This window comes from Pseudopodoces humilis, chromosome 1, assembly GCF_049639895.1.
Source record: "Pseudopodoces humilis isolate 2021_Gansu_Grassland_sample_001 chromosome 1, ASM4963989v1, whole genome shotgun sequence".
Lineage (NCBI taxonomy): Eukaryota > Metazoa > Chordata > Aves > Passeriformes > Paridae > Pseudopodoces > Pseudopodoces humilis.
In genome coordinates, this window is record NC_142200.1 from 109322066 (window position 1) to 109350017 (window position 27952).

General features: G+C 38.6%; 1 protein-coding gene across 7 annotated transcripts in view; it reads right to left on the reverse strand.

Moving 5' to 3' along the window:
• ATP2C1 (ATPase secretory pathway Ca2+ transporting 1) overlaps positions 1-27643 on the reverse strand; it is a 63215-nt gene extending 35572 nt beyond the window's left edge. The window contains exons 1-2 of one of the 7 annotated variants that reach the window (XM_005518998.3): positions 10845-10895; positions 10149-10299 (exon numbers count right to left, since the gene is read on the reverse strand). In XM_005518998.3, coding sequence (XP_005519055.1) covers positions 10149-10154 — 6 coding nt within the window. In that variant the 5' untranslated portion in view covers positions 10155-10299; positions 10845-10895. Of the gene's footprint in view, positions 1-10070; positions 10318-10383; positions 10503-10844; positions 10896-26084; positions 26104-27499 lie in introns of those variants that run through there. The other 6 variants (XM_088067730.1, XM_014248548.2, XM_014248550.2 and 3 more) reach the window with 6 other exon arrangements.
• Positions 27644-27952: the final 309 nt, after the last annotated feature.

A 27952-nucleotide genomic window follows, 5' to 3' on the forward strand; every position in this document is an offset into this window, starting at 1 on the left:
CCCCATAACAGTACTAATGAAAAATGTGCCATGTGCCATGCCCTGACCAGAGATCCTTCCAAAGCCATATCATCTCAGGATTCCCAGCATCAGAAAGGACATATGATTTTATACTTTGCCACTGCCTTTTCTCAGCTATTAGTAGTGATCTGCCTTTCAAGTGTTCACGCCTTTCTTTACTGGGATCCCAAAAGAACAAGGTCTTCTTCACCCACAGTATGTTTTAGGTTTCATTTTTTATCTACCTTCCCCACACTGAAAAAAATAGTAGCATTCAACATAATAAAAGGTATTTCACTGAACACCAGACTGACATGTACAAGCTTCCCATTTCCTGAACTTTCTATATGATCAAACTATATGTGATACTGAAAGATTTAAACAGCTCAGATCCTAAAAAGCACACTCTTCTCCAAGTCTGTACAATTCAGAACCAGGGTAAGAAGGTGCACAGGGGCAACACAGACACCCATGCATACAGTAACATACTTAAATACCAAATGCTTACCTTTTCTGCACTGCCTGGAATCCTGAAAGCACACAGTACTAGAGATCAACTAGTGGGCACAGATATCTGACTCTCCCTGTGGATGCACACAGACTTTGGACACAGTTCCCACTAGGCAAAGACTCTAGGTATCTAGTCTAGATTCAAAAGGCATCTTCAAGGAAAGGACTACCCAGAATATAAGTAATCCATTTTTTTCCATCAGTTCCATCAGATATGAAGAAGCACTCCAAAATCCTCTCCTGCTGATTATGACATTGTGGCTAGAGGTTCTGGACATGCAAGTTTTTAACTGTCTTCTTTAAAGCATAACTATCTTATCTGTCTTAAGTATCAACAAGCTCTCTATTTCAAAAGGTAATTGCTCACAATCACAATAGAGAACTGTGATTCCACAGAGTCACTAGCTAACAATGACCTTAAAAATACCTATCTCACTAGATGTTTATGCCATCTTTCCCTCCCCCTTTTGTGTAGAAGGCAAAGTGCTTCTGGAACCTCAACCCAAGACCCAGCTACAGAACCATGGCCAAGTGATGACAAGACATAAAAAGCCAAGCACACACACACAAAAAAAAGGCATTAGGCACACTTAATAGTTACAGTAAATCCTAGACCAAATGTACAGCCAGAAGCAAACCCCTGAAGCAACAGCAGGATTCCAAAAGTGGAGGAAAGGCAGAGAGGAACACACAAAGAGCCATCAGACCATTTTGAAACCAGAAATACCGAACATGGTTGTGACTATGACTCGATTTTATATGTGAGATTCCACCAGATTTTAACAGGAATTAAATCTCCATAGAAATTAACCAGTTATGCTAACAGAAAAAGCATGCGGAAGTATGGCAAATAGAGACTTAATAAAATAAAATCCAGTGCAATCAAGTTCGCAAACTATAAATGCAATCAAGCTACAATTTACCTTAAGTAAACTCTGATTTTTACTGTCTTATTCTTGGCTTTTGAACTAATTTATCTATATTTTAATTACGTGGATAAATTTGGAATTTACATTGAGAAAGGCTTTATCTCTACAGACTGCTCTGATACAATTGTTTGCACCTTAAACGTGATTAAATCATGACGACCAACTATGACTTACTAGCAACTAGTAACTTCTCAAATGAGCCTCTAACTCCTGTAAATTTAGATATGATAAATACTCAAGTAAGGTGAGTGACCAATAAAACCCTGTACCAGGAGGAGCTGAGCAAGGGTGAAGCACCCATGAAGCTCAGGAAATAACACAGCTGTTGCAAAGAGGTTGACTTGACCTCTACTCAGTGGGACTGGAGGGTGGCGTTTGCTTTGGATAAACACCTCAGTTAGCTGAGTGGATCAGCTGGTAGTGGGAAGGTTTCTCCCAGATTTCATCAAACGAATGCTAATCTCTGAGTTTTCATCCCCTCCCATGCTGGTCAGGCTCACGTTGCTCAGTGATCACATGCACAGAACCACTGACAAAATTTCAGAAGCACCTTAGGGGGGTCTCAACCCACATGATCCTTTCTGGTGATGAGGGATGCCCAGCATGACAATGGTACAGATATTACAGAGACAGGAAATGGGAATCACATTGGTATTGTGTTTGAACTGTATTGAAATTTCTACATTTTACTAATTGCAACCTATCCTTACAAAATATACTCAAAACATAATATGAACGTGTCCTTCTGCTAAATCAAAAAACCCACATAACATCAAATATCTTCAAACACACACATTTGATATCACAGAATCAATTAGGCTGAAAAGACCTCTGAGATCAGGGCCCAACCTATGACCAAACACCACCACAGTGACCAGACCACAGCACTGAGTGCCATGTCCAGTCTTTCCTTAAACACCTCCAGGGACAGTGACTCCACCACCTCCCTGGGCAGTCCATTCCAGTGTCTAATCAACTCTTCTGTAAAGAAATTCCTCCTAATGTCCAATCTAAACCTCCCCTGGGCACTGCTTGAGGCTATGTCCTCTTGTCCTGTCATGAGTTGCCAGGGAGAAGAGACCAACCCACACCTGGCTACAACCTCCTTTCAGGCAGTTCTAGAGAGCAATAATGTCTCCCCTGAGCCTCCTTTTCTCCAGGCTAAACCTCAACTCCCTCAGCTGCTCCTCACAGGACTAGTGCTCAAGACCTTCACCAGTTCTGCTGCCCACTTTGTGCAACAGTTCAGTGTTGCACCCTCCTTACGTGGGTTATCCAAAAGAACCTGGTCAGAGAGCACTTAACTCTGACACATACCTCCGTGGGAAGTAAGGCTTCTAGAACAAGAAGGGCCAGCACTTATTCAACACAAACACCCATGACCAATTTGCAAAAAGAGTATTTTACTTGTCACTGCAAAGAGTTGTCCCTTCCCACCCCAAGAGCCACTGAAGTCTGCAAACTAATGAGCCTCTTATTTTCTACCAGGCACTGTTGGCTCAGAAAAAGAAATACTTTTTGAAGCCTTTGAAGTTACTGTCTACTGTCTTTTTTTTAATGCACTCCTCTGGAAAAGTGTAATGATTTTTCACTTCTGGGGAAACAGCTGCAGCAACCCTGTATTCTAACAGTCAAAAAACATTTGCTCCTATTCAACAGTATTTTAGTTAAAACATTTACCAGGAGCCCCCACATCAAAGGAAGTTCACACAGAAAGTTCTGACTCTTAAAATGCCAGAAGGAAAGAAAAACACTAATTTACATTAATGAGTTCTCCTTGAAGAGTAATTTTATCCTGGGAGGTCACAGTTTCAGCCCCTTGCTATTGTGTATCATTTCATAATACTTACTAGAAAAAGGGCAAGACACCACCCATTAACCAAAAAAATATAAACACCCAAATTATGAGAACAACCTGCTAAACTGTTCTGTAAGCCTGAAAAAACCCCTGCCTCATATTCCAGTACCACTTCAGCAGTGCTTAGGACTTTCACTATGGCCACAAAACAACCATAATGAAGAACCATACTCTTTGATACACAAGACTTCGGCATTTCTGATCAAGTAAGAAACAGAAATTGAAAACTTGCACAGACCATTTTAAATCTCAAGGTTTGTCCTACCTTAAAAGTCATAAAATATTTAAGTGACCCATCCCCAACCCCATCTACTTCAGGCCGGGCAATAGAGACTAAGATGCTCCATTTAACATGCAATTTATTAACTCTACAATAGTCTATAAAGCTCAAGAACTATTTTCAAGTCCTAAAAATACTTTCCAAGAACAGTCTCTGAGAAACATGTCTCCACAACTGGAATACATTTTACTCTTTCAAGATGTTTCCCCACGTCTTCTTTAATTTAAAAAACAAAGTAGGACATCTAGTTCAACTGAGGCTAGCAGCAAAGAGTAAAGATGGACAGTTTGCTGTAATCATAGTATACATCATGTGGTTATCTTGCAAACCTTGTGAGTGACAACTGCCCACTCTCTAGCTAGAGAAAACATTTCACAAAAATAATCATACCTTAACCTGATTGCAGTGCTGTGGACCACCAGAGTAATGGCAAAAAAAGTCCAACTAAACCTCCAACACCACTTTATCTTCCTTTAGGTTATTTAATGTAGAATACAGGGGAAGCTTAAGAATGCCAAACACATTTTCTGTTTCATTTCTACTAAAGATTTATCATTTAGAGCATTTATGCATACTCCGGAGGATGTACTATGATGAGTTTAAAGCCTCATTGCTGACAGCCTGGAGATGGCATCAGCTTTATCAAGAAGGCACTGACAAACACCTCAGACCTATCTGTAGTTGGTTGGCCAAAATACTCAGCTTTCAATCTTTCTGTTCAAAAAAACTCATTGAACACTGGAAAAGTCTGCTTGGACATTTCCTACATTTGTCATTACTTATCATTCGGAAGAACAAAAAGATAAACAATCCTACACACACACTAAAATGATCAAATCAATGCCAGTGCCTCGATGAAATCAAAGCTTACCAGTTCAGAAACTCATCAACCCAGGAAGAGAGAGCACTGCTGTCCATACCTCATTTGACTCTATAAATAGCTCCTGCTTCAGCTTAAATCCTGATTCACGGGAAGCCCTTTAGAAGTTAAAGGCCAAAAAACTTTGGGTCTAAGTATCAGTCATTTATCTTACCAGAGAGTCACTAACTTTCTGGAAGAGAACATTTAAGCTTAGAAATAAGATCATATGGCTGCTCTCCAACAGCCTGCTTGTATCTCATAGCACTCTGAAGTGCTGAGCTTCTCTGAATCAAGGATGGCACTTGAATGGCAAACACTAAAATGAAGAATTTTATCACCTTGTGATATGCTACTAATGTATCCATGACATGCAGAATTTAGTTGGCATATAATGGGATTGTGGAAATACACCAATAAAAATATTCTCTCAGTATTCATTTAAAATAATGAAGTTTCAAGACCCCATAGTTGATGATATCTTTGACAGCTGTGCAGTCTCTTCATAAAGTAACAAAATAAATTTCTAAGTAAAAAAATACTGAACTTACTGTTTACAACACTTCTCAGGGCCAAGCTATGTCAGTGTCAATTTAAATGCAAACATAACTCACTGCATAATTACTCTACTTATGATAATAAATTTTCTTATGATTAGTATCAAGAAAGCAGCAACACTGTATTCACAATGGGTTTTTTTGGGGGAATTAATGTATTCAGAAAAAAGTGCTGCAGAAAATTTATGATCTACAAATATTTTAAAAGCCTTTGTAAAAGATTCTGTAGATACCATCTGTTAACCCATTATCCACTTTATCCTTTCTAATTGTTTGGTGAAGAATGTTTACAAAACAAATAACTAGAAACAGATCCTTGTCCCAAATTTATACCTTAATTACTGCATTTTATTTTCCCTCTCTTCTCTTCATTGTAACTTTGTCATTCCTTCCAGCTTCTACAAACCACATTGCAAATGTCAATTTTATCACCCAATGTCAATTAGGTATCATCTGAACTCTTTCACCAGATCAAAAGCAGATCTCACAACTAAAATTCTATTTATTAACTTATGCCACTCTTGCAATATTCCACCATGGTCTGTGGGTAAACTGATACAGAATGGAAGACATGATTACATAAGGAACTGATTCAAGCTAACCGGTCTCACTCCTCTGCCCCTCACCTTTTCCAACATTACCTGAACATTTCATGAACCCATTAAATTTTCAAACTCAAAAGAAAGCTGCCCAACAAGGGCAAGCGGAAGGAAGGGCTAGGCTAACCTTCTGCCAAGCCTGTAAAAGACAAACAACCATAACAAACAGACAAACTCAACAATCATAAGAGTCAACACAACTCTAGTGCAGGAACACAGCTCAGAAGCAGGATCTTTTTTCAGCAATAAGGAGACCCTTTTATTCAGTCCTACAGAAAAGCACAACAAGATGCTAAAAATCACTACCTATTTGCCACTCTTCCCCACAAAAACACAAGCAAAAATGTTTGTTTCTCTTTTGTTGAATTTTGTCTGCATTTTCCTTACAGCAATGCTATTCCTGCCTCACCACAATATTATGCCATAAACTCTCCAAGTAAAGAAGTCACAGAAGGAGCAAAACAACTAAACATACATTCTGCCACATCTAAACTCAAACTGACACCATGTTAAATCACTTCCAGGTTACTATATATAAACATTTCGAAGTTATCTGCATGGGAAAAAAAGGGGAAAGAAAAGGCTAAAATTATCTAATGCTTCATCAACCAGTTTAAAAGATGACTCTGACTGTTCATTTAAAAAGGAAATATATGTTTCTAATGCAAAACTGAGTTATATTACCTTAGCAGTTATTTAAGTTATCAAAGTACTGTTTAAATATAGGAATAGAATTGGTCTTGAGTGAAGATTCCCACTTTTTTTAAAAAAAAAAGAAAGTAAAATTCTGTTTTCTCACCTTAACCTCTAAGCTCAAAAGACGTAACTTCTGCCAATGTAAGTGTAAAGTATTAGTTTCTAGCTTTCTACAAGCTGTAAATAGTAAAAAACTGTAATCAATGAATATGAAATTTCTTGCTTCACCTACTAATTTGTTAAGAAGTCATCTTTCATGAATTCACATTCCAAAATGAACTTGAACTGTTGTGATAACTCCAGGTCTATTTCAGAAACTCTGACATTTTCCATCACAAATTTCAGTCTGTTTATTTTGGATATTACTTAATGAACAACTGATGATGCCACTCTGGAACCATTCAATTTGTTTTCAAGCCACTGCTGCCGCAGGCATCCCTCTCCTCCTCCTCTTGTCTGTTGCATGTACACATGCTCCACCCTTTCATTAGTACTTACGGCTGCCTAATCCATGATGAGCCAGTCCAGGGTGTTAAAACTCACTGCCCCCAAAACCCAAAATCTGTGCACCGATCTTCAATCTGATAGCTCAGCACCTAAGTCCATTTGCATCATTTAAAAAAAAAACACCAAAAACCACCACTCATGAAACTCACTAGGAAATTCAATTTCACTTCAAGTGCAAGACAAACAAAAAATTATTAATTTGTCAGGATTTTATGAAGAACTAAAGTACCTTTTTCTAAGAAATAAAACAGTCTTCACTTACATCTCCCTTTTCATCCAAACATCAAAATTATCCTGAAATTACTATGGACCATAGGCTGAAGTCAACCATCATCTTTGAAGATTAACTAAAATTAACTAGGACTCAAAACAATGAGGATTAAGGAGGACTTTCGAATCACCACACAATGTTTCATTACATGCAGCAAGTCTGGTCTGAGTTTTTGTACCAACCCTCCATATCATTTTGGGAAAATCTTTTTTGCAGGAAAATGTTACTTTGACCTCTTCTATTCAGGTCTTAATGATATGAAAACAAATCCTACCTAAGGTCTTGATAACAAAACAGTACTCCTATTCAACAATTTGTATTTGTCATCACAGTCTGATCTCAAAGAAGCTCAAAGTCTATGAAACCTAAAACCTGTGAAACCTGTGTTCTTTATTTTTTGACTAAAAGGCAGACTTCTACAAGACAATCCTCATTCAAACAAACAGCCTAAGTCACAATGTAAAATATGTTGATAAGAGGAAGAAAAAAAATTTAAGACTATACTACAGAAAATTACTTTAAATGCCCCAGAGGTACTAATGGAGAAATCCAAAAATTACAAAATTATGTTTCACCTATGCAAGATTTCCTTAACTGCCTACAGTTCAAGAAAAAACTCTTACAGAAAGAAGTCACAAAATTCCATCTTTCCAAATGGAAATACAAACATCAATCCTCTAACTCATAGTTTTATGATCAAGCAGAAGTCCTCCTGTGATGGGAAATTCTGTCTTCCTCATTACCATGAGAAATATGAATTTTTGCGGAAGTTCAATCAACCCAACAGGAACCACAAAGTCTCAGAACAAAACATTAACTAGCCTGGACATAAACACATAATACTGCTTATGAGTACTGAATTAACACAGAAAAACATCAGTTTTCCTAACAATTTCATCACTTCCCTTTCTTGAATATTCATTCAAATATAGGAGGGAAAAAACCACAATCTGCCACCTCTTGCTCAATATCCAAACCTAAGAGATTTTCCAAACACATACTTGAAGAACAAAAAAAAAAAAAAAAAGCTTTAAAATATTCTAAATGCAATCTTTGTTCTACAAGATTACAAAGATTATTCAGCTGTTGCCAGGAAAAAAATACATTCAGCAACGTCAAGAGTGCTGAAAAGTTCCCATACGGAAGGTGTTGGTGTCTAGCTGCCTTAAAATGTCACACAGATAGAAAAAGAAGGGTTCAGAAATACCAAGAACACCAAAACAGACAGTACACAGTTGTAAATATCCATTCCCATCTGGAGACTCAACTAATTATGAGATGGAGGGATATGGGAGCAGAAATAGTGGAGAAGAAGTAATTCATGTGTTCAGAGAACCACTTCAGTCTTTTTATCATACATCATTTTCTCCTACCCCCATAAGCTTACCCCATTTTGAAAACCCTCTACAAATCACAGCCTTTATTTCTGTCTTAGAAATAACATTAAAAAACCTTAAGCTAGGAGAAAATACTTTAAAATATAATCAAATGCATATTTCAATCATACAAATATTACTAATTTTTATAGATAGTTTATTTATTCCATAAAAATGCCATCTTTGTGCATTTGGAAGAACAGAATAGAGACACACTATCACACACAACTCAACTGTACACTACATCTATGATATACTATTTATTTGGTAACAGAATTGTAAGGCATTAAAAGTCTTTCTGCCATTTGGGTTTTGCACACAGATACTGTTTTTCCCCTTAAGTGTAATTCTATTCAGTGATATTATCTCTGCTTGCCTGCCCCCGCTCCTGGGCGTTGCCCATTCAAAACCCTCTTACTTGAAACAGTGACTGCAATTCAAAGGCACTGGCCCCACTTCTGTCAGCTATTCAGCCTCTAAAAACAAAGACCAATCTTCTAGAGCTGCTCTGTGCACTTCAAAATTCCTGCTACCTAACAAGGTCAACTCTCTTCTTTACAATTATCTAGCTGGAGGCCATGATCAATAGAATTTTAAATATTCTAACGTGATTTTAAAGTTAGAAGAAAGTTTAGAAATGCCAGGTGACAGCAACCTATGTAGTTTTCAGCATGGGTTGGACTTCATTACCACAGCTTTCAGTCATCCATGACAACCATATTTTGAAACAGAAAAATACCCAACCATAAAAAATAACTTAGGTCTGCCCCTCAATCTCAGTTCAAGTCAAACCATAAAAAAAACACTCCTCTTTTCAGACAGGAGTGGGAGGAAAAGAGGCACCTAACATGACATGTAACAATCCATAGCAAAGGAAATCCAGAAGCTACCTAAACCTCCACCCATCTTCAAAGAACAGCGATGACCTAAGGAGGGGGGTATCAATGGTTCTTTTCTTATATTTAGTAATAAAAGCAACAAATTTCAGAGATTTTTAACATACAGAGTTAAATAGAAACAAACAAAAAGAAAAAATCAGTGAAGTTCACAGTCACTGTCACAATGCAAAGGGGCTTTCAAGGTTCCCAGAGCATAAAGTGAAGCCCAACAGGAAAAAAACTGAAACAATTCCCCATGTTAAGTAATTTCCAAACAAGACAAGAAAGGGAAAGCACAATAGAGCAACTTCTTTCAGTACTCAAAACTTCACTGTCACTTTTTAATTAAATATTGTCCAAGAGAGCAAATTTGAGTAATTTTCAAGAACATATAAATATTTCAAAGTAAAATGCAACTAATGTTTCTAAATTTCACCCTGAAATATAAATTAAAGAGAATCATATAATCTAAGCAAATACCAAGCAACTAATTCTAAGAAGCTTCTGTCTAAATGAAATATTTCTATTCCATACACACAGAGCACTAAATGCACAATAGATGCTTTGAGTATCTGTCAAGAGACAATAAAATCTGTCTGACAATTAGTTCAACAAGCAGCAGCATAAATAAAGAAAAACGATGATGCTACAAATCTTAAACCTCGAAATGCAGATCAAAATCCCTACCACAAGATTAACACACGAGAGCAACCCTGCGAACCCCTGGAACGGTAAAACATACACACGCACCAGTAGGAGTTGTCACCAAATTGCATGCAAAAATCCTCTTAGCTCCAATGAAGTCAGTGACTCTGATGAGACCTTTACCTTCATTTTCCATCGAAATTGTACTTGAGTCGATAGTTACAAAAGTCTTTAGCAACAGCAGCGCTGGAGCGGGAGCAGAAAGGTGAAGACAGAAATGCCCCAAGATCCCAGGCAATCACAGTGCTCCCTTTGCCCCCACCTGCAGCAACATCTGCAAGAGAAACCAACGCTAAAAGAGGAAAAATTATTCAAAAATAAATAAATAAAAAAAAAAACCAAAAAACGTATAGGCTACCCAGCGCAGAGCGGCACACGCACACACATGAAGCCCGCAGAGCTGTCAGAGACCACCGAGGATGAGCATTAGGATTAATTAGCCGCCCAGCAGCTCCAGCAACACGGAGGAGCAGCGCCGCCGCTTTCCCCTCGCCACCAGCGCCTCTAACAGCCTCGTCCCGCCCGGGGAGGGGCGTCCGCTCCTAAAAATAAACCCTCACCCCAAGTAACCCCCCTTCCTCGCTCTGCCCGCACCCCGCATCCTCGGCGCCAGGCGGGAGACAGGGGAGCGGCGAAGGGAAGCGTTGCCTGCCCGAAGCGACGCCCGCCCGCAGCCCCCTCGGCCGCCCCGGCCCCGCCCGCACCGTAGCGCAGGCCGCGGGGCAGCGCGGGGGAGGCGGCCGTGGCGGCCTAGAGAGGGACAAGCGGCAGCTCCGGCACGGCCGCCGCCCGGCCCCACCGCCCGGCCGCGCCGCTCACCTCGGAGCGCCGGGGCGGCGCGGCCGCATCCCCGCTCCGCTCACTTCCGCGGGCAGAGGCGGCGGACGGGGCGGGGCGCCGCGGCGGAAGGGCGGGCGGAGCCCACACACGCCCGGTCCCCGCTGCCAGCCGCGCTGTGCCGGGCCCCGGTACCCCCGCACGGCTGAGCGGCTTCACCCGCAGCGTCGGGCAGCTCCGCAGGCTGCGGGTGCCCAACCGCGCCGCGGTGGAATATAAACGCGTTTGAACGCCCGGCCCCTGCAGGGAGCCATGGAGGCGCCCGCCCGGTGCCCACCTCGCCCCCTGCCCGGGCAGCAGCCGCACGGTGCAGCGAGAAGGCGGATCCGGGAGCGGCGTTGAGCGGCCGGCGCGGGCAGCGAGCTGTGCTGAGGGGCCCGGCCCGCGCCCTCGGCCCCACCGGGCACGGCGCCAGCGCCGGGAGCCAAGGCCGGCCCTCCTGGCGTGGGAAAACAACCCCGTCATTCCCGCTGGCCTCAAAGTGCTGCTCTGCTGCCCTCCCATGAAAACCGGGGTCACACACATGGGGTAGAATCAGAATTACCGAGGCTGGGAAAGACCTTTTCGATGATCCAGTCCAACTGTGCACCCAGCACTACCTCTGAGACCTGTAAACGGTAACACTCGGTGCCAAGTCCAGACTCCTCTTGAACACTTCAGAGGTGGTGACTCCACCACCTTCCTTGGCAGCCTATTTGAACGCCCGATCACCCTAAAAGTGAATTTTTCCTTTCTAATAGTGGTAATCTCCCCAGTGGCATCTTAAGGCCTTCAGTAGTTCCTATTAGGGTTACAGAACATACTGGCAACCCTGCTTGGTTTTGCACCACCAAATTATCGTATTCTTGTGAATGTTAGCAGAAAAAAAAAAATCGACTCAGTACAAAATGTTAAAACACATCAGGCAACTACTTTTAAAGGTAGGTTTTAGCTACCAATTATGGAACCACCAACCCTAATAACTAGTTGAATTCTGGAGGGAAAAAATGCTTTATCAACTCAATTATGTTCATTTAGACACCAAAGAAATATTATTTGAAACTATAGCTGCAATGCTGAGTTCTTCAGCTGGGGAAGTTTTTAAGTAAAAGTAACTTCCACTGAGATGATTAATTTTAATTTAAGGTCTGATGTGCACTACTAGTAAGAACAAAATACCTTTCAACTTTCAAGGTCAAAATCTAATGAAGATGTGCTAATTGTAGGCTTTACATCCCATTTCTAAAAGAGCTGTGACAACATGGTCTGAAAAAAGCACTTGCATTGACATCTCATGATTAATGATCTGTCACCTTGACTTTGTTTTTCTTAAGCAGCAGAAGAAACCAAACTCAGTCTTTGTCAGTTCATAAGCAGCATTTAACAGAACTGAATTTTAACATTTCAAATTAATCTCACAACCCATAATAGTGTGCCTCTTGAAGCTAAAGAGCATCCTTGCTTCTTTTGAAGCTTTTGATGATAACTTTGAGTATTAATGTAATATAGATTCATCAATATATTTTGAGCAGTAGAGTTAGAAGTGTTGCCCTAAAGTAAAGGCTCCAAATATTTATATTCAGAAAATTAAGGTGACAACAGGCGGGTTTAGTAGTTTTGAGATTACCTGGCCTGTCCCATGTAGTTGCCATGGTACTTGAGTATCTCCATGGTTACTCCATGAAGTATCCCACTACAAGTAGCAGTGACTGTTCTCCAAGACAGTGCTTCTGTTAATTTATATGTAAGCATACTAAGAACCCTTCCAAGATACTCATGACATGCCCACAGTTATAATGCCACAATTTCTACACAAAACCGATGCACCCAACAAGAAAAATATTTAGTTACTTTGTTAAAACAGCTAGGTCTTGCTTTCAATATCATATGCTATCACTAAATATTAAAAACTTAGGTAAATATTTTATGGAGAAAAAAACAAAGCCTGTAGATCCTAATACTGTTTACAACCACAAGATGTTTGGACTTCTTTACATTGTGAAAAGTTCTGGGGAGAAGAGTGAGAGGTCCTGAACATTACTGAGATTGTTCACAATTGAGACCTAAATATGTGTGACAAAGTCTGCATACTGAGAAGCATTCTGTGTTCAGGTATCTCATAAGAAGTCAAAAGCAAGTCATACTCTATAGCAACAACTGAAAGAGTTTAATCTTTGAGGCTTAATCTCTTTCACATTATGTACATCTGCCAATATTACAGCCTGTGATGCTGCCAGGCAGCTGGGAAGTGCCTCTTCAGCATTATACAAGGACTATATCCATTCTTGAAAATTATAGTACAGTTTCTGCCATATTCCACACCTGCAAACAGTGGCTGTTTAATAAAAAATGCTCAAAGTATTTTGTTTACAACTGCTGCTAAATGTTGTTTTTTCAAAAATCCCATCCTTAATGTGAGCTTGATACACAAGAGTATAAGGACAGCCTTAATATCTTCAGGAAGCCTCATTAAAGTGTGTGGCAAAGGCATTATTTGGCAAACCACAGCACATTATTAAAATACGATTGTAGAGATAAGTCTGAAATTAAAACAAGGCTTTGCTTACGGTAACCTGTCATAGCCAGTTGCACTCACAAATTACAATAATATTTGTTTTACTTCTTCTAATCTTGAAAAAAAATCTTGCAGTGAAATGCTCCTCTGAATTTCCAGTGAGCAAACATGTCTAGCCCAAACAGAAGAATTCCAATGAAAATACATATACAAACTAGAAAAACATACACAAACAGTCTTTAACTGACACAGTTAGAATCTCTTTTTTAAAAAACAGTACTTGAAAGGATATGCAATACTGATGAGTTTGGGGGAAAAAAGACTGAACACTGGTGATTGTTAGCATTTTTTCTCTCTAGTTCACAGTCCTGAAAATACTTCATAAAAGCAAGTAAACCTTCTGGAAATAGGTTTACACTCAGGAGAGCAGAGTTTCATGAGTGTTCAATGGTAAATTAAGCAGCCTCCTGCCCCAGGCATTCTCATTCTCTTGCTGTGCTACCAGGTTTTAATGCCACACAGCACTACCTTGGTATTCTGCATCAATAAAACAGAGTTCCTGCCACCCAACCACCACCAGCTCATCCCCAGTTTTTAGCTGCCTTTATATTTCTTCAGAAGAATTAAAGGCCTCTGGAAAGCTTGGAAAAATTAAAAAGTAGAAAATTCATTACAGTCCAGGAAGTACCATCAATCAGTTGGAAGCAAAAAAGGGAGAGTTTACTCTAATGGCATTAAACAGATAGGCCTTAACCTGCAGCTTGTTTATAGGGAAGCTGAACTTGGTTTGCTTTAGTCTCAATCAATTCAGCTTCATCTCAATGTCTCCCATGTGCTACAGCACTACCAAAAGCAGTAAAATGTATTTTAAACATAACAAGGATACCTTAACTGCATGGTTCACAGATTAGAGATTTATTACACAGAATTCTGTTGAAGTCACTTGTCAGACCACAACAGCACTTTAAATACTTGTTGCTCTGAAGTGAGTTTACAGATTATTTTAAAGTATTATTTTATAGTATCCTTCTCAAGATGAATTTGCTTAAAGCCTGTCAATGTTGAGTCATGCTACTGAAATCTGTTACAAATTTTGTTAATCTCACAAGAATTTATTTATACATTACAACAAGAGACATTTTCCTGAGCCATATCACTGATAATATTTTAATCTGGACAAAGCTTTCTATAGCAGTTCAGTTTGGGTCCAAAAGGGTTAATATATGATCCTTTTGTCAAAACAGGCTTCTCCACTACTTGCTTGCTTTGCTTTAGGTATAACTTAAACAGCCCTCAATACACTGAGAATAAATTTGCTTTCATGGAAGAAAAAAAATCTGGTTTCTAGTAAGACAAACTTTAATTTGATTTAATCACAATTTTTGTTGTCTTTCATCTGGAAGTCAAAAACTCACTGTGCTTTTACAGTCCTCTACAGAGTTCTTGTATGACTGGAGTCAGGACAGGGGAGGGATGATACTGGAGCTTCTCATTTAGATGCTTTAAATGGCAAGTCATTTGTAAAGCCTGTGTTGCAAATTTCATCTCCACATCCTTTCCATCCATGCTTTCAACTGATAGCAGATTGAAGCAATCACCTCATCTCCAAATTCTCCAGAGAAAAACCCAAGGCAAGACCACCTAAAGTTCAAATGTTTTTGTGTGTGTGTGTGTGTATGTAAAATCAGTTCAAGTTTAAAAGAAGAAAAATGGTACAGTTTTCCCAGAGGAAATAAGTGCTCATTAAATTTTATAATTCTGAGCATCTTAAGATGTATGAAACATAACTACATTTTCAAATTACCTTAGCTCAGCCCTGTCTTGACACTGTGCAATTATGCTAATTAAGGAACTTTGGTTTATGGGAGTCTTAAATTACATTTCACTGATTTTTAAAACGCTTGAATTTAACCGTGTCATCCCATCCCTAGGCAGCATCACTACCAATATTGTACATTCAGAGAAGGGGTGCAGCACCACAGCAATTAAAGTTGACATAAAATCAGGCTTCTGTGACTGCCCTTCTGCTGATTCTGCGCTGGCCTTGACATTCTCCTTTCTTGATAACCCAGCTCAGTAGGAGTGGTTTGCCAAGAAGAAAGCCCACCTCAAGAAAGGCTCTACTGCTGAACTCCCAGAACTAGTGGAGTAAGGCAGTGTAGAGCAGTGCCAGGACTAAAACCTTTAATCATTTTGAACTGTTGTGAATGTATACTCAGAGCATTCAAGAAAATCAGGTTTGATCTATCCTTCAGGGAAAGACAAAGTTAATTCATTTTCTGACCATAGCACTCAACTTATCTCCTTATCTCAAACCTGCATTTCATCTTCCATACTTTTCTTCTTTAATACCTTCCATCTCATGCACATATTCAATACTCATCTCCTATTTTCTTCCTTCAGCTGCACTATTTTGAAATAGTTAAAAATATTAATTGCACATTTTCCAGAGAGGTTTCCCTTCCCTTTATTTAGGACTCACAGAGCTCTTCAGCTGTTTCTGTTTTCCCCTCAGTGACTGTTTTCAAACCTAACTACTCCAGTTAAAGTTTCACTGCTAATGTGGAAGCTCTCACGAGCACCTCTATCCCATCTACTGGAGGCTTCACATTTCCAGAGACATTTTGTGAAGTAAAGATCTAGTTTCACATTGACTGTAAAAGACAGCCAAGAAACATGTGCTCTATAATTGGAATATGCTGTGAAGCAAGTTACTATTGGAAGTCTTGGCTGAGGCAGGCAAAATGCCTTGTTAGGTTGTCTGCTACAGGACAAAGACTGCACTCCTCTGCATTGCCAGCTGCAGCTAACATCATGTTGTTGCCTGAATACAGCAGAAGGTGGAAAACTCTTCCCTAGTAAAGGTTTATGTCTTTCTGAAGGATTACTGCAATTTATTACATGGCAAAGAAAGCACCCCATTTACTTGTAAATTATTTCAGTTACATTATAGCAAGCTGTCTGTGGTGGAGAATAAAGACATTTCGGCAATGAAACTATAAACAGCTAAAAAAAACCAGCAATAGCAAAGTACTTTCATTTGAATTGATTCAAGGTTAATGTGCCAAGAATTTCAGGAATGCTGCATATATTAGAGACAAGTAAGCTTGCCAAGACTCTTGGAAATTGTTCTTCAAGACTATGGGTGAATGCAAAAAAGGGCAAAGGTGATACTCAGTGAGGAGCTGGCAGTTAATAAACAGATGTTTACATAGTTATACAATTTCAGCTCCTGGCAAGAATATGATGATTTGTTTGATAACACACTTAAGCATAATATGTTGGGCTATGAAATTTTATTCAGACTCAGAGCCAAAAAATGTTATCAAGTGAAAGCATGTGGCAGCTTTTCCGGTTGGGAGGAATTCATTACATACTTTTGTTTTACAGGAGAGTCTATATACTTTTTTATTTTTAGTATTACTACAATTTTCATGTAAATGGTGTCAAATATACAGAGAATTTTTTCCTTCCTTGTGTCTTAAAAAGCGTGGTCGGAGATCACATTTTTAAAGCTGGTAAAGGTTACTGATAAAAGCAATTAATGCTTCTATTGCAACTATGTTCTCTGTCATAAAGACCCCTAACTTTAAGATAGGTCCAAATGGTGAAATCAGAGTCTAAATCTATATTCAGATGCTTTCTTAGTCAAAGTTAACAATAAGACTGCAGGGGGAGGAATAAAAACTGCGCACACAGGTTATGTAACATTTAGAAACTTAGTAAAGTACACTTAGGAAAAATACCCAAATTTAACAAGGTTGTTGTGACCTCATTCCCTATCTAACTGCACAAGCTTGTGCTAGGACAAAGTGGAGGTGGGAGCAAGTGCTCGAGAGAGTTTCCATACCACTGCTAATGAATATCAAACTTCAGCGCAAGGGAATTAAAAAACAAACACACATTTCAAAGGAGGCTCCTGTCATTCTTGAAAATAGGTGCTAAAATATTACCCAGCAACATCACCATCTTTAGTAGCCTGACTCTAAATAATAGATCACATATTCAGTTCATGCATCACCAAAGGTTGGATACAGCCCCAGCTGAAAGTGACAGGAATGGCTATGGGAGGGACAAACCCCACAGCTGTATCATATGAATTGGGAAAGTATATTCTAGCAGCCTGTCGCAACGGGAAGGTTAAAAGAGCCCTGAGGTGCCCCTCTGTCTCCCAGTAATTCAGCAGCTAATGTCAGCTGCATTCTGTGCACCTGCAACAAGCCAAGAAACACCAGAGGAGGATTTAATTTAAAAAGAGTTGAAACTCGTATCGTAGGCCCTCCTCCCCACCATCTGGCTAGTGGGGACATTCAGTACAATTCAGCATGACAACTGCCTTTTCAGAAGGAAGGGAAAAAAAAAACATTTCTTATTCAGGAAAAAAATTAGGCAGTTCCAATTCCATCTTTGAGGGCCTCCAGCCTAATCCATATCTGTTGAGGAGTTCTGAGGATACAACTCTATTTATAGAGTTGAGAAACTGGTAGTGATAAATCAGCAAAAATCTTGTTTCCTATTTGAAGTTCAGCTTCAATTAAATTTTAACTCTGAATTTCCCATATACAATTTAAAACTTGACCGGAATATTTAGATATCCAATGAGAGGCATGTTTTTTATCCTACTTCTTTCATATGTCATATAATAAATTTAAGGTCAGAAGATTATCTTAGGTTGTATTAAGATACTGTTATGAGAACATATCTATCACATTGCATTAAATATATGGTACATTTTATATTTATATGATTGCTATTATATCTATGATTTACTGAATCATACATCTGCTTATCATTAGTTTATTATTATTTTATACCAAATAATAAATCTATTAATTTAATTATGCAGACTTATTAATTATGCAGAAATAAAAAGATACTAAGATGTAAATGTTTCTGATTCATCAGTCATTCAAGTGTGGAAAATCACCCATCCAGGGAAAAAACCAAAACAATCACTGGAAGCCTCTGACATTGTAGTAGTAACATGGATTAATCAGAAATCACTTACGTGTGTATGCATTGAGAACCAAAATCTTGATTTTGCTTCCCTTGGAGTTGGAAAACAGGACTCCTGGAGTATTTTCTTCATTAGATACAGATTTCATGAGCCAGGTGCTTTTAAGAATTCATCTTCCATGTCTCCCACAGTTTTCACCCCAAATTATTTTCCCTTTTTGAAAGCTTGATCTTTGGCTGTTTACAGCCTCACATCTTCAACATTTATGTGCAGTGATGCTGTTTTTCACTTCCAGGGACAGATAATAGAGGATGTAGAATAAACTAACCTTGGTGTTGCAATTTTTCCTGTTTATAAAGTCTGTTTTATCCAAAACCTGGCTGCAATATCTAAAGAGAGAGAGCTAGGTTTGAATAAATTAAGCTTTGCATCAATTCAGCTGTTACATCCTACAAAGTGTAATCAAGATACTGCTCCTAGGGTCAAAGCATAAAGAATACAGAACTGTAGCAGAGAAGCTGAAAATTGTGAGGAAAAATAAAGTCCATTTTCAGACTTGCCAAGACCTCTAAAACAGCATTTCCTTTTGCAGTTTGTAGCAAAAGGAATACTACCATTTCCTCTACCAAGCCCTAGGCCACCTAAAGAGGTACATCTACACTGAAGAAAAAAGACAAGTGACTTCATTGTTGCAATCCTGCACACAATGGCTTCTGATCCCAATGGGAACTTCTTAGCAAATATTTTCTGATGAGTTTCAGATTTATTGCAGGTATGCAAGCTTCACAATCACTTCTCTTTAAACAGAACTCTTTTCTCTCTTTTTTTGATATATTTAAATTATTTTGAAGTGGCTCAGTCAGTGGTGACAGTAATTCCAATTACTTTTAAAATAGCTGTGGCATGACATCCTGTCCTTCCATGTGAAATTAGCCCTGCCCAAACACAAAGCCTTTTGCAGCACTGTAACTGAAGGAGCAGCTACATGAAATTTGCTCAGGTTTAAAAGTTTCCAGCTGCAATAAGATGGTTGCAATTTTTTTTTTTTTTAATTTTAGCTCTCAGGGAAAATGCCATGTGTTACTATGAAAGACAACCACTATTACTAAGATTGCTTTTACTAATTCAGGTTTCCTGCTTTGTCTTCAGCTGTAGCTGCTCATAACAAACTTCCTGTGGATGCAAAGCAAATACCATAAAGAGGCTTGACATGGCATGAATGCCAGAGGAAGGTTACAACCCAAAGCTTGATGCCTATAACACTGCTCTGTTTAAGCTTTTGTAGTTCCTGGGCTTTAATATTGTATTGTTTGATATTACAAGCTGGTTTGTGGAACAGCACCATTATATTAAAGAAGTTTGCCTATGCTGAAAAAAGCTTCTAATCCTTTTAGTTGAATAGAAAATCTGGAAAGCATGAACCTCAAAACTTGAATAGAAAGGCCAAATGAAATTTCTCTGAAAAGAAATCAGAATTTGAAAGGGTAATTCATTTTTGGAATGGTTGCGATTGATGATCCTGGAATTTCTAACTCTCAAAAGCATTTTCACCTAGCCCTTTTTAATGCCTCTTGAGCAGTTTCTGCTCTGATTATTTTTAAAATATGGTTAAAAAATAGCTCTGCTATATTTCTGTCTGATTTCCCAGGGAGAAACGTAAATAAATATATGTGTTACTGACTACCTCTTAACTGTAGCACAGGTTTGGTACATCTAAGAAGCTAATTTGACAGGGCAGAGGCTGAGGAAATTCAATTAAAAAAACAGGAACCAAGCATCTGTTTTTGACTGTCTCAGAACTTGAAATGCTCCCTAAGCTTTGTTGGGTTCCTTGTCTTTCCATGACATTAGAAATGCTAACATGAAGGCTCCAAAAATTAAATCTAATCCATCTGTATCTGGCAGGCATATTCTTATATGAAAAAGAGAGGAAACAGTGGGATAAGACAGATTTTTTTTAGTTACAAATAATCTGTTTCATTTGTAATCAAATAAAGCTTCAGTAATTAAATATATCTTAGTTTTCAAATTTTTTCTCTTGGTTTTCAATCTTTGACATACTTGTGTTTACATGCACTGTTCTACCAGATATTTAAATAAAGCTGTAAAAGTTGAGTTTAAGGATTAAAGAGAGAATAGGCTTTCAACTGCACAGCCTATTCTGTTAAGGTTTTCCATTTCACTAGATTTGAGAAGTGGCAGTCAGCCTGCCCCACTCCCCTCCCTTCCCAAGCAACAGCTGTCAGCAGCAACCATTCAGTCTTGATACTGGCTCAGCTGAAAAACTGTTAAAACACAGCATGGTTTGGGTTAGAAGGGACCTTAACATCATCAAGTTCCAACCTTCCTGCCATGGGTAGGGACACCTTTCACCAGGGCAGGTTGCTCAGAGCTCCATCCAACCTTGCCATATCTGAATGATATGATATGTGTGTCACAGAAAGTGCCTAAATGAAGAAGTATTTCAGGAAATGTACTACAATCCTATTTAAAATATCAGTGGTATAAGATTTCTTCAGAAGATCATCTCAAACTTAGAGACCAAAAATAAATAAGCTTTGACCATTTAGATTAATATTTTTTCAACATATTAAAATAAGAATTTGAATAAACCATTAGGAAAGAGCTGCCACAGTCCATCAGCAGCTAGATAAGTTCAATGATTTGTATTTGGAAAACAGCTCATTTTTGTTTTTGTGAAAAGCAGAATCTCAGTGCCTTCTGATTAGGATCCTTGCTTAGCCTACTGATTTCTTCAAGTGGCTTGTATTAGTTGCTGGTTTCTTATGGCAACACCAAGACCCGCTCATCTTAAAATGTGTCTGCATAGATAGACATAGCATATGCTTGAAAACTTGTCTGGTTTTGTCTGACACAAAGCAGTGGAGAGCTTATGATTGAAGTATAAGATGGTGATTCAATGAAGATGTTTATCTGAAGAGGCAAAACATTCAAGCTTTGATGCCACTGATCATAATTCAAGCAGAAAATCTGCTTTGGGTAAAAAAAATGAAGAATCTACACATCCTTGGAAAACTTCATATAGTCCTCACAGAATTTCTATATGACTACAGGAGAAAGTCTAGCACAGAGCCAAATTGGACCAAATGGGGATTTGTTTTGATGCAGTCTCTCAAATATTGATCTGAGCTTAGGAGAAGCTAATGTGACAAAGAAGATACCTGAGATACCCATCTTTATCAGAAGATTTAGAGTTTTCCAAACAAATTTGTGAACTGCAAGGAACAGTTAGATCATAGTAATTGTTCTGACACAATGGATTTAAATATAAAATATTAAACAACATAATATCCATCAGCCCCAGAGAGTCAGCCCTGGAGTATTTTAGATTCTGGAGATTACCACATCCCAGGGATACACAGCACTCAGAGCTTTTTGTGCTTCAGAACACAAATAAGAGAAATGAGGGAAAATGTTTCATTAGAAAAATTAGTCAAGCCTCTGTTTAACCACAAAAGTCAGAGTGCCTTAGTCATCCAAAGCAAGCAGCAGTTTTAAAGTGTCGTCTCAAATTTAACATATACATTCATTTTTACATACCAAAAAGTAAAAATACCACTGTTGTTAAATAAAATTAACCAGACATGTTAATAAAGCCATTACAATGAACATTTCATAATAGCTATACAGATTTCTTAGCTGTCCTAGTAGAGAAGTACTATGTCATTTGTAATACCCATGAATTTCATAGAGAACTTACACTGTAAACCTGAGGCACCTACACCAAATGTATCTTTAGATACAGGAATCTTTAGAAAAGCAAAACAAAGCCAGAGTGCCTCTCTCTTTTCTTCCTTTTTTTTTTTTTTCTTTTGGTAAGCCAGCAGTAGCACTTGAACTATCATAGCCATAATAAAAGCATTATCACTGTTACAACACTAGCAACCACAGATGCCATCTCTCCTGAGAGATATATTTCTCCACACTAAGAGATAGCATCACTTCCAGCTAGAGGTTAACCTGTGTGGAATGGGAGGTATTGTTCATCTCAGAGCAGAGATCAAGTGCCAGCTATTTCAGCAAAAGCTGCCAGATCTTTTAATGGATAAAGTCATGTCCTGCTCAGACCCTTTAGCTGCATCCTCAGCATCTCTTCTCCAGGCTAACTAACTAGATGTGTAAAGTCTTTTCCCTTTGGAAGAGCCGATTCTTGCAGAAGTCTTAGGTTGTCACATGAAATGTGTACTTTAAAATGCCTGTAGTCCTGTAATTTCAGGAACTGTGTGTCAAATATATGTCAGATTCAGCTACATTAGTTGCTTGGCATATAACAGCTACATTTACAGGCAATCTTAAACAGTGCCAGTTTCATTCAACTAATGTAGATTTTAAAGTTGTAAGGAATTATTTATTTCAGTCTGACTGTATGTGTAACAGAGAACTTCCACCTGTAAGTTATGTACAAGAACTATAACGTCTATCTCATCTGTATAAAGTCTTTTATAAGCATTCCCAATCACAATTTCAGAGTATGGGCTGGCAAGCCAAAAAGTTATTCCAAACGTTAAATACAGATTGAAAGGTGGCACCTTATATCCTATTTGCATGCAGCCTGTGAGCTTTTTTCTCCTTGATTAAAGACCCATCCTTTCTGAGCACTGTCTTCCTCAAAGATAGTGTTAAATCCTCAGTTCCTTTGAGATAAGACCTTGACTTGAACAGAGTTGCCATTTTTGAGGAAAACTAAAGATAAGGCAAAAGAACAATGCCCTAAACAAGCAAGCATCTGATAAGCTCTGTTAAGAGAACATCCTCACAAGAGGATCTGTACTCTGTTCAGACCTTGGAAGGACCTACAAATCCTGCCCATCACAGTTAAAACAGAGATTCAAAGGAAAGACAGCTTAATGCCACTCAGCATAGATGCTATTATGCAACTCGACTCTCAATTCAGTCACTGCCTCTTAAATTAATTTGATTGGTAAACTTGAAAAAAACAAATATGTTTTAATGTCAATAGCTCTCTCATGAATAGAGGAATGTCCTGCCAGGTCTCCAGAAGTCTGGTGTCCTCTGGTGTCTTCTGGTTGACTGACTTGTAAACTGACTGAGCTGCAGCAGTCAACCACTACCAGGGATAGGAGTCAAGGATGTTCTCTGTTATCTCTCCAGGGTAGGCTTTGGGAATTGTTCTTTTGAATACTTGAGAGGTGCAAACACCGATGCAATTTTCCAGTACACAAAGTGCTGCTGATTATTCTCCCCTGCGTGATCTCTTTGATGTAATGCTGCTCTAAAAGGCAGTTTTAATAGGATGCCTCCCCGCTTACCAACCAACCTCATTTTCATTAAGCATGTGGGTGTTTCACATCTTTGAGACTCTCTATCCATGAGTTCTGCAGTTACTGGGGGAAAGGGACAGATACAGCTCACTTCCTTCAGAAAAGAGGCTAAAAAGGGTTCTGCCAAAGCAGCTGTGTTAACTGTTAAAGAAACATACTCTCAATGCCAAGCACAATGTACAAATCACTCTGTCCTGCCTCAGTTCTGAATTCCCAAAGCTCTTTTGGTGGGTTCCCTCAAGGACAAAGCCCCATCTGTTAATTCTCCTGGATAGAACCTCATTGATGGTATCTCACTCCTATGCATGAACTAATACCTAACGAAATCAATTTAATATTCATCTTGTGACTGGTGTGTAGCTGAGAAATCATTCTAAAGAAGCATTGTCTGGAAAGGATGTAAGAAATGTCTGTTTACTGCTAGGATTCAGAAGGAAAAATAGTGGCATTTCTCAGGACAAAATGATGGTTCTTCCATTTCCTTTAGCATTGGTCCCAGACCCTTTGGAAATGGACTGTGAATGAAAAAAGCATCCTGCAGTTTTTTCCAGAAAAAGATTTTATCTGAGTCCAGCTGGAATTTTCAACAGGAAGTCCAAGTTTTATGGCCATGTTTTGGAAAGAGGTAACTGTACAATAGTCTTGAAAAGTAATTTCCTCGAACGTTAATGAGATATACTCTAACTACCAGCAAAGGCAAAAGAAAATAATTTCTTGCTCTGCCAAATGAATTGAAAAATGACTTCAAGGAAAGGAGATAATCCTGCCAGCATAAACACCATTAAATAAGCCACATACATGCCTTCTATTGTTTTTTATCTAAGCAGAGAGGCCGCTTAAACATGTTGAAATAATAGGCCTTTTATGTTTGACAAGAAAATAAGTGGCATGTTTCATTTCCTTGCTCAGACTGAATTAATATTATAAACCTCAAACCTTCCAAGAACTTAATCATAATAATTTTAATGGAAAAATTCAATGTATAGAATTAGATAAGAATTGCTCTTTAAAAAAATACATATTCCTCTAAGAAAGAGCTATAGAGGTATAGATAAAAGCCTCATTTAGCTAGAATTACCTCCTAAACTTGACTATGCTGTTAAAATGTCACTTGCTCTCAAACAAACTTTGCCACGTAGCCACAAAATTTTCGTACCATTTCTATGAGGCTTGTTAAAAAGCTTTCATATTTCTTTGCTTTAAAACATTCAAGTTTGTATTAAAAATAAGAGAAAAATCTCAAAGATCATAAATAAGTCCATTATTGGATCATACTCCCTGAAGTCCATGCTCCTGGGCCTTGTGTGTTCATTAAGGAATGGTTCCAGAAGGTGATCCAAGAAAGGAAACATTTAATACACTGCCAGTATTGAAATATTTTCCTTAAACCATATTATATACCTGAAGAAACCAAGTTTATCCTTCTTAGTACCAGTTCTCATCTATATGCATGTCCTTCTTATAATGTGTTTATGTCTTGGACTTCATGAAAATCCGTGGTAATTTCCCAAATCTATTGTTTCTGAACAATACACATTTATTTCAGCTTTAGTTTTTACTGAAATATTTGATGTCTAATGCTCTTACTGATGATCAGTTTCTAAGCAACTGGTAAACAGGATTTTTTAGCTGTCAGTTTCTAGAAGAAATTGCAACTCATTAAAGTGAGCATGCAAAGCTAACCTCAGATTGTAGCCATTACACTTATTTCAATGTATTTAATTTAAAATGTTTGATCAGAGAACAAGTCTCCTAGGATGCATAACTTTTCTGGAACATCACAGTGAACAGCAGTTCTTCAACAAGCCTCTTTACATTCCATGCACAATATCAAGCAATGTAAAGAGAATGAATAGTAGCATCACATTCAGTTCATTTTATATTGATAAAGCTTTGTGTCTTGGGACTAACATGCTAATAACCACATCAATGCTTGTTTTGATTAAATGGATTTCTTCCAGCAGTGGAAGCAGCAGGGCCAGAAGTATATTGCACTAAGGATATTCACATCCTTATGCAAGCAGGATGATTAAATTTAACATCAAGTTACAGGTTGCTCTCTAATTCAATCTCTAATTCTTTCATTCAATTCCACCAATGAATGTTTAAGTTACAACTTAACTGGCCTGTGCATCTTCAGAGGTTCAGCTGTCAGGACAAATCTTGAACAACTTAAAAGTTATTAGCCAATTAACCCTGCATGTATCCTTTACTTGTGATTTTTTTCCTCTGTGACTGGACAAGCACCACCATGTGCATCAGACAAAATCTATCAGAACAGAACATGACAATAGCACAGTTAGAATGTGCTAAGCTCTCTGGAACTTTAATTTAATGCCCATTGAGATTAGAAAAGGGCAAATAGTGAGAAAACAACAAAAACCCTCAAGGAAAAAAGCATTTATCTACTGATAGCATTTATTAAATGACATTCAGTCAGTATTAAGCAAGCCATCCCAAGGACTTACCCTGCTAAATAAAAGAATGTGATCCTCAGAAATAGAGCTTATTTTCAACACCATGCAGGGCAGCCTCCAGAGCAAAACTGCACTCTGTGTTTGTAGAGTCAAAGCAGCAAGTGTTACTATGTGGTATCAGCCCTCCCAACATCTGACAAACCCAAGGAAGAATGAACGCGATGTTTCTTTAAGCATGTAGTGCTTGAGCTGTTAGCCATTGTAAAAACATTAGGAGGAAGAAAGAAAATAATGAACATTACTGTACCAAAACAGGAAAAGCAGATTTCCCTCCCACCCACCCCCTGCCAGTTACAGACAGCCCTGGTACTTTTTTTTTTTTCCAAAATATATCATGTCAAAGGAATGTGTCTTTCTTCGCCTGATGACCTCTGATTTGGAGAAGTATGCTATTCAGCATCATTTAGCACACAGAGAACAAAGAAGTTTAACTGTTTCAAAGGAATGCAGAATTCCAGCTCTTGTTACGGAGTTCTTCTGAATGCTCATCGCACAGCTTAATATCCAGCACATATTGGATGAAAAGGAACAGTAACTCAGCAGAGACGGCTCATTCCAGACTCACCCCTTCTCCCCCCGCCCATGCTAAAGAGCTTCCATTTCCTTGGGAAACAGCAACAGCTTCAGATTACAATTCCGTTTTCCTAAGGATATTCATGTTGCATTTAAGTCAAGAAATCGTGACCTACTAAAACATTTAAGAAATCTGTTTACAAGCCCCACTTCCAAGAATGCAACCTTTTATTTAACACAGATTTACATGACAAAGGGCCCAAATACTGACCAGTGCCTACACCTGATCTCAGAAGAATGAAAATCTCTTAGCGAAGATAAAGCCCTTACAAAACAGAGAACAGCACAGCATAAAGCTTGTGGCTAAGAGAAGAGTCAAAAGAGGGAAAGTCTGGTTTATTTTTTTATTTCTTTTATATACCTATTTAGAAGTTAATTTTGTCAAATATATCCCCCCCCCCCCTTAGCATAACAAGCAGATTCAAGACTATCTTGAACACAAGGAAGTTTAACAGTTTTTTTTCACGGCTATTATGAAGATGAGTGGTTCAAGATGAACTGGAATTACACTGAAAACAACTCATGACAGCAGTGAAATATGGGCTTCTGTGATCTTCAAGAGGCAGGTAATGACTACTTAAAGCTTCATGGTGTCAGGCCCCAATCGCTTTAAGTGCCCAGTAATTTCCTCAATCAAAAATTATTTGTTCTCAGAGCAAATTTTTTCAAATTCTCAGTGCTCGCATAAAATCCTAAATAGAATCATTACTCACAGGTACTGACATTTAGAAAACCGTGCAGCTAAACTTGTGATCCTCCCCTTTAAGATATAGCTAGGTCATCCCCAGGGCTACAATTGAAGCAGTTTTATTTTTTTTTTAATTTGCTTTTACCTTTTCTTGAATCCTCTTGGCTTTCACTGTCGATACAAGTTTCCAAACTGCATGGATAGGAAGCTTTATAAAACAGGAGAAGACAGACTTATGCAGCAGATTATCCATAATTTAGGCAATTTCTCTTACTGCTTCCCTTTCTGGAGTTCTGAATGCATGTTTTCTGCCTCTTCCCAAAGACTTGTAGTCCTCAAGTGTTGCACAATCCTTTCCTGCAGAGCAACTGGTGAAAATCAAAACATCAAATGCAGAGCATCCAACAAATGACTAGTGTTAAAGTGCCACAAGGGCAATGTGAGCTGCAAGAACTGAGGGGCAGTTCTACCAAATGCAAATCATTTCCCTGGCAGCCTGCTCAAACAGCTCTACTTCTGGTAAGAACATTCGTCCTTAGGTCCTGATTTTTTCCTACCCCTCCTAATGCCTGATGCCTCTTAAAGCTTGTTCAGCTGC